General features: G+C 40.1%; 2 protein-coding genes across 3 annotated transcripts in view; one reads left to right on the top strand and one right to left on the bottom strand.

The window, feature by feature from the left end:
• The window catches only part of sgsm1a (small G protein signaling modulator 1a), a 35967-nt gene extending 33136 nt beyond the window's left edge, over positions 1-2831 (bottom strand). Inside the window, exons 1-2 of one of the 2 annotated variants that reach the window (XM_042227680.1) lie at positions 2675-2831; positions 2487-2530 (exon numbers count right to left, since the gene is read on the bottom strand). In XM_042227680.1, the coding sequence (XP_042083614.1) occupies positions 2487-2530; positions 2675-2693 (63 nt within the window). In that variant the 5' untranslated portion in view covers positions 2694-2831. The remainder of the gene's footprint in view (positions 1-2486; positions 2531-2674) is intronic. The other variant, XM_005940195.3, reaches the window with a different exon arrangement.
• A 2875-nt stretch (positions 2832-5706) lies between these two features.
• slc6a4b (solute carrier family 6 member 4b) lies at positions 5707-12880 on the top strand. The gene is made up of 13 exons (XM_005940193.2): positions 5707-6187; positions 6646-6780; positions 6874-7093; positions 7237-7375; positions 7507-7641; positions 8556-8659; positions 9503-9630; positions 9738-9850; positions 10010-10141; positions 10346-10445; positions 10561-10661; positions 11176-11343; positions 11440-12880. Exons 1-13 carry the CDS (start codon positions 5986-5988, stop codon positions 11518-11520), a joined length of 1758 nt encoding a protein of 585 aa, XP_005940255.1. The 5' UTR covers positions 5707-5985; the 3' UTR covers positions 11521-12880.
• Positions 12881-13164: the final 284 nt, after the last annotated feature.

The following is a 13164-nucleotide window of genomic DNA, read 5'->3' as shown; positions in this document are numbered from 1 at the left end:
TTTGTAAAACAGTAGCTTAGCTTTGATGCTATTTTTGGACAGCAAAGGCTTTTCCTGACAAAATTCCACACAGGCTACATTTCTGATTGCTCTGATTGTAGATATATGGAGTTTGACACCAGGCTCTGTAAGACTGTCAGCGCATCATGCAAAGACATTTTGGGTTTCTGAGGCTTCTTTTTGCATCTAATGTCCTGCCTGTGGGCTAAATTTGCTGGAGGGCAAAGTGAAATGCTTAACATCTAATAGTTTTCCTTGCAAATAATTCAGATATCTCTTTAAATCACTTGCCACACTCTTAGACATTCATCGGCACAGAGAACCTCAGATGTCAAAGATTTTAAAAGGACCTCCTTTACAAGCTTCCGATCACTGCCAGGATCAGTGATGCTTTCTTAATTATGAAAATGTTTTAAAGAATGTAAATTGTATGTGTCATTTGTTTGCCCATCAGCTCAGTGTGTATCCTGATCGAATATGGTAAAAAAAAGAAACTAACACTTTCCACTCTTCTTTTTTCTTTTCAGATTCTTACATCATTAAAAATGCTGATCTTCATTAAAAAGCTGTCTGAGAATAAAGTCGCTGCTACGCTAACAAAGAGCCCCAGTGAAAGAATCTTTGAGAGGCCTTATGCACACAGAGAGCATATTTAATCATGGGAAGGGTCTGCTCTGCACAGATAAACACTGGAGAAGCAGAGGAAAACAAATCAGGCCACCGCCTCTACACTCTTCCTTTCACAACACTCAGGATGTGATGATTTAAAGGAATAAAGCCCAGTAGAGCATGAGGTAATTAGAGAGGAAAGTTAAAAAAAACATAAACACTTTTATTAAATGAAGGTTGAAAATGTCTCCATGCAACAATCAAACAGCTGTTACTGTCCCTCTTCATCTGAATATTCTTTTAGAGACCAAAACCAACAAGACTCGGAGGGTTTGGGTCATATTAGAAAGGCGTGGATGACACTGAGAAAACCTACCCTGTACAAACAAAGGGCAACAAAAACGCTTAACTGTAAAGTATACACCACTACAGGACAATGGAAACACAATAAGGTAACACACAGCAGTCTGCTAACAGACATGCACCTGTCATCTATCTCCAATACACTGGATGTGCTTTCGTTTTAGATTTCAGCTGTCAGAATGTTATCGCTCTACTGTGAATATTTCAACGTGTCTCTGTTGCGATAAATCAACTTCCTGTTGGGGAGTTTTAGTTTCCTGCCAGTCCCATGTTTGGGTGGACGCAAATACAACCCCAGAAGCTTGCTGCTGATTTAAATAAGGTTGCTATGTGTGAAAGAAAGGGTGTTATTACTTTAAGGAAGCTGCTGAGATTTAATACATGTTTTAAAAAAAGGAGCAAAGTGGGGAAAAAATGGGGCCACTCTTGTTTACCTTCAGCATCTATATGAAAGGAGGTTCTTCACAAAGGCACGGCCCATCAGTTTGGACATCTCACAACATGTTCACTTCCATCATGCTTCCACCATCAAGGTAAAGGTTTAGCCAACATGCCAATAGATACTATCTATTTTCAACCTTTCCCCTCCATGACTGGTGACATGTAGGACATTTGGCTCTCGGACTTTAGAATTTCACCTGCAGTTTACTTTAATACTTACTGAGCTGAATGTAGCGTGCCTGCTTATCTTCAAGACTGTATAGGGGAGTGTTGGCGGCACAATCACCTCGACCGTTCATCATAATCTAAGGAAACTCTATAACCTTACTAAGGCATTCATTTTGTGGAACAAAGGGCTTAACACTATGAACCATAAAAACATTAGCTAATCTAATAACACCTTCCTCCAAACAGATGCTCCTGCAGGTCGAGCTTTGCATCCCCGCACCATCCTCATTAACACAGGCTTTATGTAACAGTCTAAACAGTCATTATCATGTCAGTGACATTTATGGAAGCTTTCATATACACAAAACTCATTACACACACACACACACACACACACACACACACACACACACACACACACACACACACACACACACACACACACACAGTTTGAGTCTAGAATCACCAAATGGTTTGGCAGAAGGCTGATGGTTTGCTGTGCCATAAACACAACAAACACTGGCTAAAGACAATCTGCTTCCTTCGTGCTGCTTCTCCACCCAAATAATTAGTGAGGTGCAGCACTACATCATTCATGCTGAAAACAGACCTTAACAAATTAACCAACCATAAACTGTTACTGGACTTTAATAACTATTATTAGTATTCTACTTTTTCTCCCTTACTATCAGCTTGTTTCCTGGTGTTTTTCTGGCTGAGGTACAGATGAGCACCACAGGCACACATCTGTAATCATCACCAGGAAACAGAGGACACGGTGCCAGCCAGTCTTTGTTAGGGATCACCTGGCAAGCCTCTTCGAGCACAGGCTGAACTGCAGAGCTTCATACGAACCAACATGTTTGTTTTTCCGACTCGATAACTGCTGAGCTGAAAACACCCACCTCCTTTTTGACGGTGCGCAGCAGCCGCTGACGGGTCTCTGCCTCTGAAACACAAATAAAATAAACCAAACAGCGCATCTTTACTTTCTGACACGACTCAACTTTCTCCGCGTTCCCAAACAGAGCCAAATGTTACTTAAATAAATTTAAACAACAGATGATTACTAAAAATGTTCTTTTGCTCCCACCTGCCATGATTGTTGCCATGGATCCTGTCTCCTGTCTGAACGCAGCACCCTCCCATCAGCTGCTTGTACAATGTGGATCACGACTCCACCTCCTCCGAGCACACGCCTCTTAAAGACACGCTGCGCTCCCTCCGGGAACGGGTCAGAACCAGGGGAGAGAAATAAATGTGCCGCATATTTACCGAAAGACAGCTTTCTAGCCTTAAAATCGGAGTGGACTATATTATTTACGGATACAACCCGTATGGATACAACGTATTACAAACGCTCTTTAGTTACAAGAAATCTTAGCGACAATCTGACTCAAGGATAGTAAAAATAATTTGGTTTAACCGAGATTTTGGATGAAATCTATTACTGAAATTAAAACATGACTAAAACACATCAGAGCTTCGTTTTTGCGTAAATTTATCAGATGGGGAAATCTTTTGTCCTTACGCCATCTTGTGGTCAAAATGTAGAAGAACGGTTAAATTAAGATGCCAAACAAAACAAAACTAAAATTAAATTAAATTCTGGGTAAAATTATTATATAAAAATCAGTTATTAACATAATAAACAAATTTAAAAAATTAAATTCATTGATTAACCGTAACTACTAAAATAATAAGTAAATAACTAACTAAATTAATGAATAAAATAAAAACAAAAGGGGCAAAAGAGAATAAAAATAAATAAAATAAAATATATATGAAGATCCATTCTTCCCCTCATCTGTTCTACTGTAACACTCTACTGCATGTCAAACCAGATATGACTCTTCATTATTTTTCTGTAAAATTAAAAATAAAAAAAGCTTGAAAAACCGCGTCATTCTGCAACAGAAAATCCCCACAAAGAGTTATAACTCACACTGTCCAGAAGGTGGCGACTGTGTAATATATATTTATACCCAGTGATTAGAAGAAAAATAACGAGTAGGTCCACGTGGATCACCATTTTTCACCTTTTATTTAAATTTTGCACTTACTTTATTTTTTTCTCATAGCATCCAACTCAAAACACATTAGAGAAACCTGCAATGTGAGTTGGAGAACCACAGTAGACTTGAGTGAACTATAGAGTGGGAGATCTTAAGGCCATGAGTCCAGCCACGCCTGGAGGACTGAGCTGTCAGGTGAATCAGGTGGTGAAAGGATGGAGTGATAACACAAGATGACAGACTGAGGGGACTGAGGGGTGCAGGGTTGGGCCCCTTTCTCCCCCCACGTTGTTTTTCCTCACAAGCATCCTCTTTAACCCAGGATTCCCCGGCTGGGGTGACTCACACCTTTAGTTAATGTGAGGTAATAGGATGTCGTGTTAAGTGTCATAACAGGACTTCTGCCTGAGTAAACGGCACAGCACACCAAACTCCTCACCAGCTATCCTCTGCCTAATTAGCAATGTTTGTCTTTAGACCACAGCTCAACGCACACAAACATCAACACTCCACATTTATTTGCAGCCTTTTAGCGTAATGCTGTTCTGTATAGGAAGAAAAATGTATTTTAAAAAATGGACAGGTTCCTATGAATCACAACAAGGTGCAAGTGGACAGATCAAATAACAAATAACAGAGGTTGCAGTAAAACTTGATTTAAATACATTTTGATATAAATATACAAAACAGATGAAAAAGGTTAAATTTAGGGACTTCATTATTTTCTAAATGACAACAACTCAAAGGATTTTTAAACCACACCAACACCAGCTTTAGAAATAACAATGCTGTGTCATACAGGCCTCTTTGCCTGTCAGCAGAGCCTCTGGCAGAAGCCAACATGCACATGTCGATGCGTGATTAGAGTCGACGTGCTCTAAGAGACACCAGGGCATGTGAGGGAGGCTCCTGTCAGTCTGATGCTCTTCTGCACATGTATGCCAATGCAGATTGACAGGTTTGTATGTCTGAGAAGGCCAGTAATGTATGGTTTGTTGCTATGTTATTGGCCCTCAGGGGCCCCTACACCTCGGCTGGATAACCACAGCCTTTCCCTCCCAGCTTTTCCCCATCCTAGCTCTGACAATAATATTATCACTTGTATTATAACTTTCTCTGCCTCTCCCTCTCTGTCTATTACCCGGAGAGGTGCTAACTTGAAGGGGAAATAATCTATATTCTTCTTTGCTTCTCCTTTGATGTCCATTTAGCAGGAAAGGGCCAAAACAACAGTTATTAAACAATCCTTCTGCACAGCACGTTGCCCCAGGTTCAGGTGGGGAAGCTGGGCAGTAAACCATGTGACACCAGGCCAGACAGTGCGGCTGCAACTTGGTTCTTAAGTGACAATTTTATGATATTACTGGATGTCTCCTGTCCTATCCTGTGTCATATCCATTTCCCAAAGTAACTTCATTTGATGCACTCTCTCCGCTCACAGACCTACATGACCATGGCTCTCTGACTATCCAGTTAGTAGCCTTTTCAAACTACTCAGTGCTAAAAGCGGTAGATTTGATTACAAATTCATTTTATTAGGTTTCCCTAATCAGTGCAGTTAAGCTACTGTGATTCTATTTTGCTGTCTTCACCAAACTATATGATGCCACAGGACCAGCAAACCAAGATGGTCCAAGGTGCTGTTTATGGCTTTCTGTATTAAATCTGTGGAAGTTCAAACTGACCGATTGCACACTAGTTAAAATTACTGTTACACTGTGTCAGAAGCCTGTTGTTTGATTTAATCTTTCACTCATGTTTCAGGTATAAGATGTTGAAATCAATTTTCCTTGGCCTTTTTTTGCAAAAATAAAGACACTGATATCCCCAGAAAATGAGGATCATAATGTACCAATTCATCCAAATTCAGTCTTTATATTCTAAAGTTTGAGTTTCAGGCGACAACAAATTCTAATTCATATTGATAAAAAGAGAAAATATGAGGTTGCAGAGTTTTGAATTTCGATGGTGTGACGTGCAAGAGATGACTTACACAGCGAAACTTCAACATTCACTTTACTGCACATCATGATGCGTTCAGGGGAAAGGAGTTTAAAAAAATGTGAGTAAAGCTGCGATCCCATCAGTCTTTGCTGCTGGTGAAATTCAACCGTGTTCAAAAACAGGCCTCTCGCCTTTAAAGTGAGTTATCGCATTGATCAACTCTAGCATCGTCGCTTTAGAGTCTGTAAATCATCCTGGACGTTTCAGTTGAAAGACGGTTAAAAAGTGAGGGTATGATTTCTACTGACAGGTATCCCCAAGTGTAGCACCAACAACTCCTCCCACTCGACCCTGTCATCATCGCAGGAGAAGCATCCTCCTCTCTGAGGAGCTGTTCCTCTGCCTGACTTTTCACAGTCCGGTGCCCCGACAGGACTCAGCGGTCATGGCCGGCAGTCTGACCCACCACAGCTCCCCGAACCCCGGCTATAGCACCAACAACGCGGTCCCGGTGCCGGTCATCACGCAGACGGAGTCCCGAGACAAATGGAGCAAAAAGATGGATTTTCTCCTGTCTGTGATTGGCTTTGCTGTGGACCTTGGGAATGTTTGGAGGTTTCCGTACATATGTTATCAAAACGGTGGCGGTAAGTAGGCTAAAGGTTTAAAAGCAGGTCGATCCATAAGTTAGGATGTGCGGACTTTGTTTGTAAAACTTGTTCTGTCCTCAAATGATTTTGATCTCACAGTTTCTGCTCGAAAAAGATGACAGCAGAAACTGTCCATGGTGCTGAAGAGAGCATCCATCTGTTAGAAACTCAATTAAAAAGTCTTTGAAATGCATTTGGTCTTTGTTTATAATTTCAAAAAATAAAAGAGCTTAACAAGTTCATATTAAGATAAGATTTTTAGGTCAGGGGACAAAAACTAGGAAAAGAATCACAGGACTATGTGGACAATTCTTTCTTTGCCTGCTCTAACAACTGGGTCAGTTTCACTTAAATCATGCAGATTCACTCTTTAAGCTGGGATGGGAACCAAAATCAGGTTTAAGTTAGTGTTTTTGTCATTTACAAATGTCCTCAGATGTCATCTCTCCATGCAGGTGCTTTCCTTATTCCCTACATTTTGATGGCCATCTTTGGTGGTGTTCCGCTCTTCTACATGGAGCTGGCACTGGGACAGTTTCACAGAACTGGAGCCATATCAATATGGAAACACATCTGTCCCATTTTCAAAGGTGAGGCCTGAGCTGCTCGACAGATCATGTGCGGACAAAACACATTTTTTATTTGCAGCTACAAAGCTCTTTTCATTTTCTGGTGTGTTTCAGGTATAGGATACGCCATCTGCATCATCGCTCTGTATGTGTCCTTCTACTACAACACCATCATCGCCTGGGCCCTCTTCTACTTCTATTCCTCGTTCTCCAGCATCTTGCCTTGGACTAACTGCGACAATGTGTGGAACACCCCCGACTGCACCAACTATTTTGGCATGGACAACATCACCTGGACAAATGCCTCCAGGTCTCCGGCAGAGGAATTTTACACGTAAGTGCATGTAAGTGTGAGTAGCAAAAACCACATAGGTACACGGCTGTGCGGGAATCCTTGACACAGTCAAGCTGGTGGTTTTGTTTGGGAAATATGATCTTGTTGCTGAAAACGTGATGTTCCATGTTTTGTTTCAACAGGAGGAATGTTCTTGAGATCCACAAGTCATCTGGGCTGAGAAATGTTGGTGGGGTTCGCTGGCAGCTGATGCTTTGCCTTTTTCTCATTTTCACCATAGTGTACTTCAGCCTGTGGAAGGGCGTGAAGACTTCAGGGAAGGTAGTTTTTTGCTGTCGCTTTACTGCCACAACAATGGATGTTCTTTGCTTGAATCACAGATTTTATCTTAGATTTCTGGTTCTCTTACACCTTTGTTTCCGACTCTGATATATCGCCTTCCTCTGCACCAGGTAGTGTGGGTGACCGCCACATTGCCCTATATTGTGCTTTTTATCCTGCTCATTCGAGGCGCCACTCTGCCAGGAGCCTGGAGAGGTGTGGTGTTTTATCTCAAACCACAGTGGGGAAAGCTGCTGGAGACCAGTGTGAGTTGAAGCTGGGGGACCAGCTGGTTTGTTATAAATTATATTATTATTTAAAGTTAAAAACAAACAAACAAATGCTGTTAATTTAAACGATCCATAAAACCCTTGTTACCTGTAGTCTCATTTGACATGTGTAAAAATTAAGTAAATAAAAGAATAATTTATTTTCACCGATGTGAGAAGAATCAATGCAGCCACTTTTTAGAGCAGCATTTTATCTATAGCAGGGTCCTTTTTTTGCTAATATGAAAAAAGTGCTTATAACCTCTTAGAACTTTCACACTTAGCAGGTCCTGGTGAAATGACTCAAATAAGTTGATATTCTTGATAATTTTAACCAACACTGAGGAGAAATCCTGATGCATATTTAACTTGTTAAAATGATGACACTCAGACATGCAGCACAGCTGGATCTTCCAAATATTCATTTAATTCTACCCACTAGTCCCCTGAGAATCAGCCTGTATTTCTTTTCTATCTATCGCGCCTTCTCATCTTCCTTCTTAGCTCGCTGCTGTTGTTTGCAAAACATGTGTGAGTGCTTTGGTTAGAAGAGAATATGGATGAGATGTAATGAGATGCATAAATAAGCCACAGAGCAGGATAATAAGATGCATAATTGGTTTAGATTTTCTGCCATTAACAAAAGCCTCCCTTTCTGTCTCCCTCCCCGATATCCAACGCTGTCCTCTTCTTTTTAATGCCGAATGCGAGCTGCTCTTCAGATCTCCCTGCGTACAGCTGTGCACCCACTGTACCACTGACACAACCAATCTCTGCTTGGCAAAATAAAATAAAATAAAAAAAACAAGAAAAATTAGATGGTGTTAAATCAGTGACAATTTATTTTAATACTCTTAAATACCATAATAATCTAAAGCATCCCAGAGCATTTTTGCCTCTGTGTTTTGTAGGTGTGGGTGGACGCTGCTGCTCAGATATTCTTTTCTCTGGGCCCAGGGTTCGGGGTCCTCTTGGCTCTTTCAAGCTACAACTCTTTCACAAACAACTGCTATCGGTAAGATCCCTCAGTGCCTGCTGACATATGAGACACTGAGTTATTGTCTGAAACTGTGGTTGCGGCTTAAATAGTAAAGACTGATGCTCTGGGTGAAATGCTGAAACCATTGCACGAGTGAAAACACATCTCCTTTTGAGCGTTGTGTTTGATTTTAACGACAAGCTTTGGAAACATTATCCCCGTAACGCCTAGTGTGTCACATTTGATACACTATTTGATACTATTTGAGTTTTTGAGACTTCTGCGCCGACGGTGTGATTTTCTTTTACCTCAGAAAAAAATGTGATAAATTGCACGATACAATTTTAAGCAATAAAATTCCAAAATAAAAAAAGAAACCAATTTTTTCAAAAGCTGAACATAGTGTGATACAAATTAAAACTCAAATATGTTTTTTGTATTTTAATTTCTCTTTTGTTTAACAAGAAAAAGTTAAAATGATTGGGAAAGAAATGTTTGAGAAAATATGTCATGTAAGATGCATACAATACAATGTATATAAGTTTCCATAATCTCTTGATAAACAAATAAAAAAAAAAATTAAAAAAAACTCAAATATGCAAATTCTAGTTTTAATTTCTCCATGTGTAATTAATGTATTCTTTATTATCTGTTAATTGTAAGTTATTTATTCTATACTTTATAAGCAAACAGTATCTTGTCGGCTTGTTGGGTGTGTGTGAGCTAAGTGTCTCAGAAAAAGTTTTAAGAAATTTGTAAAGAAAACCAGGCGAAATGCTGAAAATGTCATTTCTGCCTCCGTCTGCAAACAGACCTGTTGTTTAAGAAAGTGTTTTTCTATAAGTAAGTTCAATGACTGCGCTGCTTCCTCCTCGGCAGCGACGCCATCGTGACCAGCTTGGTAAACTGTCTGACCAGCTTTGTGTCGGGCTTCGTCATCTTTACGGTGCTGGGCTACATGGCAGAGATGAGGCAAGTGGAGGTTGAGGATGTAGCCAGAGACAAAGGTCAGCAGGCAAAACAGTAAAACATTGTTTTAAATAAAATGTTTTGTAACTATTATAATTACAGATACTCACTCCCATCTGTTCATGTTCATTTCTGTGCTTTTAAGGACCGAGCCTACTCTTCATCACCTACCCAGAGGCCATTGCAAACATGATGGGCTCGACCTTTTTCGCGATCATCTTTTTTGTGATGATGATCACACTGGGACTGGACAGCACGGTACGAGATGAGAAACCTAGAAGTATTCAGTGCATGATGATTACTACCACAGATTCAAATTCATAAATTCAGTCCAATATTTCTTATTTCATGAACTTCAAACATCCTTACACTTCTCTACATGTTTCTAATGATGACAGCTGTCTCTGTGTGCTTCAGTTTGGAGGGCTGGAGGCGATCATCACTGCTGTGTTGGATGAATATCCAGATCAGCTCTATCACAGACGGGAACTTTTTGTTCTGTGCTTGGTGGTTGTCTGTTTTTTAGGCTCTCTGAGTACCCTTACCAATGTAAGTTACTCGTGTTTTATATCCTCATCAAACCCGAGAGAGCAAAAAGCATCGCCTCAATATTTTAAAACAATTACCTTCAATTATAATTAATGCTCTGGATACATTGTAGCAAATTGGAGTAGTGCTATCTACTGTCTGCTGCTCAAATGAGGGGAAATGAGTGCTGACTGATGATCAATGATTGTAAAATCTTACTGGCAGGGTGGTGCCTACGTGGTGAAGCTGCTGGAGGAGTTTGGAGTTGGAAGCTCAATTATTGCAGTGGGTTTCCTTGAGGCTATTGCAGTTTCCTGGTTCTATGGTAAAAAAAAAAAAAGGAAAAAAATGAAGAAATCTATTGACTACTTTTCTGTTTCTTTTATCACCAGTATAAATTGGTGACCTATAATGGATTGTATTATTTTTGCTGATTTCAGGAATCCATCGATTTAGCAATGACGTTCAGGCTATGCTTGGGAAAGCCCCGGGACTGTTCTGGAAAGTGTGCTGGGTTGCTATCAGTCCTGCGTTTCTGGCGGTGAGAGATACTCTGAACACCCAAAGGTTCAGTCGTAACATCAGCGGTTATGCTGTATAAAAACGACAAGATCTTTTAGTTATCTTCACTCATTGTAAATACTTTAACACATAGTTCTTTGGGTCAAATGAGCATCATCCAGTTAAGCCACTCAGAGATCAGTGAGCTGTAGCAGACAAGGATATGAGAGAAAGCTCATTGCAGGATCAAAAGACAGCTTCAGCAGTGGCCTTTAAAGTTGAAGAGAGCAGACAGTTCAGTGCCCCCTCTGTAGATTAAATTCTTCTCTTTGTGAAGTAGCTTCCTTAAATATTTTCTAGCATGCACACAGACATACGCTGTTTGATACCCTAATCTCTTATTTGCATCCACCTATAAGGTTGTTGTCCTGATGACATTTTAGAATTAGAAATCTACACCAATAAGACTTCTTTTACATATTTTTAAATAATGGACTCAGTACAGGTCATATATTAACATATATGAAAATGCTGCGTATCCCATATCTTCTCAGTATATCATTGTGAGCTCCCTGCTGAAAGCACCACCCCTCGCACTGTTTGATTACAAGTACCCGGACTGGAGCATCATAGTCGGGTACATCGTTGGCTTATCATCCTTCATTTGGGTCCCAATCTACATGGTCTACAAGCTGGTGTGGACCCCTGGTTCCCTCAAACAGGTCGGTGGATGCGTGCAAAGTCCTGAAACTGTTTCTGATGCATTTTCTTCTAATCTAACCTCTGCTTCGTTTGCACGCGTCCCTTGTTTTCCACAGAGATTGGCCGTGTGTCTGAGGCCCGAGAGGACAATACCAGACATCCACGCTGAGAACCTCAACATGGCCACTGTACCATAGAGAGATAAACATCTCTGTGTGCTTTTAGATTGCCATTAAAACCACAGTTGTAGGTTTGTTTATGGCTGAACCTAAACATGATCTAACATTATGACTGATTACCAGTTAATGGTGTTGAACTCTCACTGCGTATGTACACTCTGTATAAAGGTAAATGCTGCTAAATTTTTAATTTTGAGAGGATTTGAGATACTCATATCTCTGCCCTGTGTGTGTGTGTGTGTGTGTGTGTGTGTGTGTGTGTGTGTGTGTGTGTGTGTGTGAGAGAGAGAGAAACAGAAACGATAGAGAGAGAGCGATTCAGACCTGCGCCACCAGGATAGTTTAGAGTTTTCTCGTTTTGCTTTCTTGTGGTTGTACAAGTTAAGTGGTAAAATCTGTGGTCTCTTTTCATCTTATAAAGATAGATGATGCCAAGGAACATGGGAATATTTGCATGGGAACATTTCTATATTTTATGTACGTTGTTGCTTTGCATGCTCAGCTTTACTAACAGTGGGATCATCAGTGTTGCAGTTGTAGCAGCAGTGAGGCTATCATAGTTAATCTCGGTTGAGTGAGTCATTTCGTGTTATTTACAACCAAAACCTGAGGTAAATAACAAAAGAGTGTATTACAGTGTATTTGATGTATTTTGTATTTAGACAGTAGGTCTGTAATACAGTGCTTGCATAGGATTTTAAAGGCAGCAGCTTGAAGAAGTAAAAGTTGAAAAAGTTGTTTTTTCCCTACTAGTGTTTGCAGTGGAGGTAAGTGAGACTCTCAGACAAAGACCGTGTTAAAAGTGTAATCTTCTTATCATAACTGTGAGTGTATGTTTCACAGTTAAAGTAGACACTACTACAATATGTAAAAGAATCTCATGATTAATTTAAATGAGACTGTTGAATATTTTCTGGTCTTTGTCTGATAGCTTCATTTAACTCCAGATAGCCTGTCTTGCCTTAATATGAATACATGCTATACTGTATTTGCAAAACTTGGAAAGGTTGTATTGATATCTATGGATTCTGTGCCTCTCCAGACAATATTTCCACTTTCTAATTTGAGACTGTTCAAATGTTTGTTTGCTTGTTTGTTTGTGTTTTGCATATAAATAGTAGCTCTGTTTTAGTGTTACCTTATCTGAAATGCTTTATCCTTTATTTACAATTAGGGAACGATGTGATGCCCGAGGTTGATGATTGTTCTGTGCTTTCTGTTCTCTTCGGTGTGGTTTCTGTAGACATGTGTGTGTAAATGAATTATAGCATAAATGGCGTATTTTATCGTTTGTACTCCTTTTCAATAGAACAGATTAAATGTGACAAAAGGAAGAAAAACACTGCATAAGATTTATGGCGGTTAAATTCCACTATTTATATCAAACACCCTGTGCTTTTCCTGAACTGTAATTTCCACATGATGATCTTCGTGTCTTTGTAATGGCTGTTGGCTGTCATTGTTCACCTCTATTAGATATTCTAATTAACAAGCTAATTTGCAACATCCACAATCCGTCCACATACGGGCGAATAGAGCAGCTTAAACCTTCTGATCTCCTCAGGCTCTCACACTGACACAGTCACACACATGTACAATTTCCGCTAACGCTACCCTTCAGAGTTTTATCTGAGCACGGCTCCATCACGTCAAGGCTGACAG

Source organism: Haplochromis burtoni, unplaced genomic scaffold (assembly GCF_018398535.1).
Source record: "Haplochromis burtoni strain Fernald_Lab_line unplaced genomic scaffold, NCSU_Asbu1 Contig_276, whole genome shotgun sequence".
NCBI lineage: Eukaryota > Metazoa > Chordata > Actinopteri > Cichliformes > Cichlidae > Haplochromis > Haplochromis burtoni.
The sequence above is the reverse complement of the archived record's forward strand: the minus strand, read 5'-3'. Positions and strand labels throughout refer to the sequence as shown.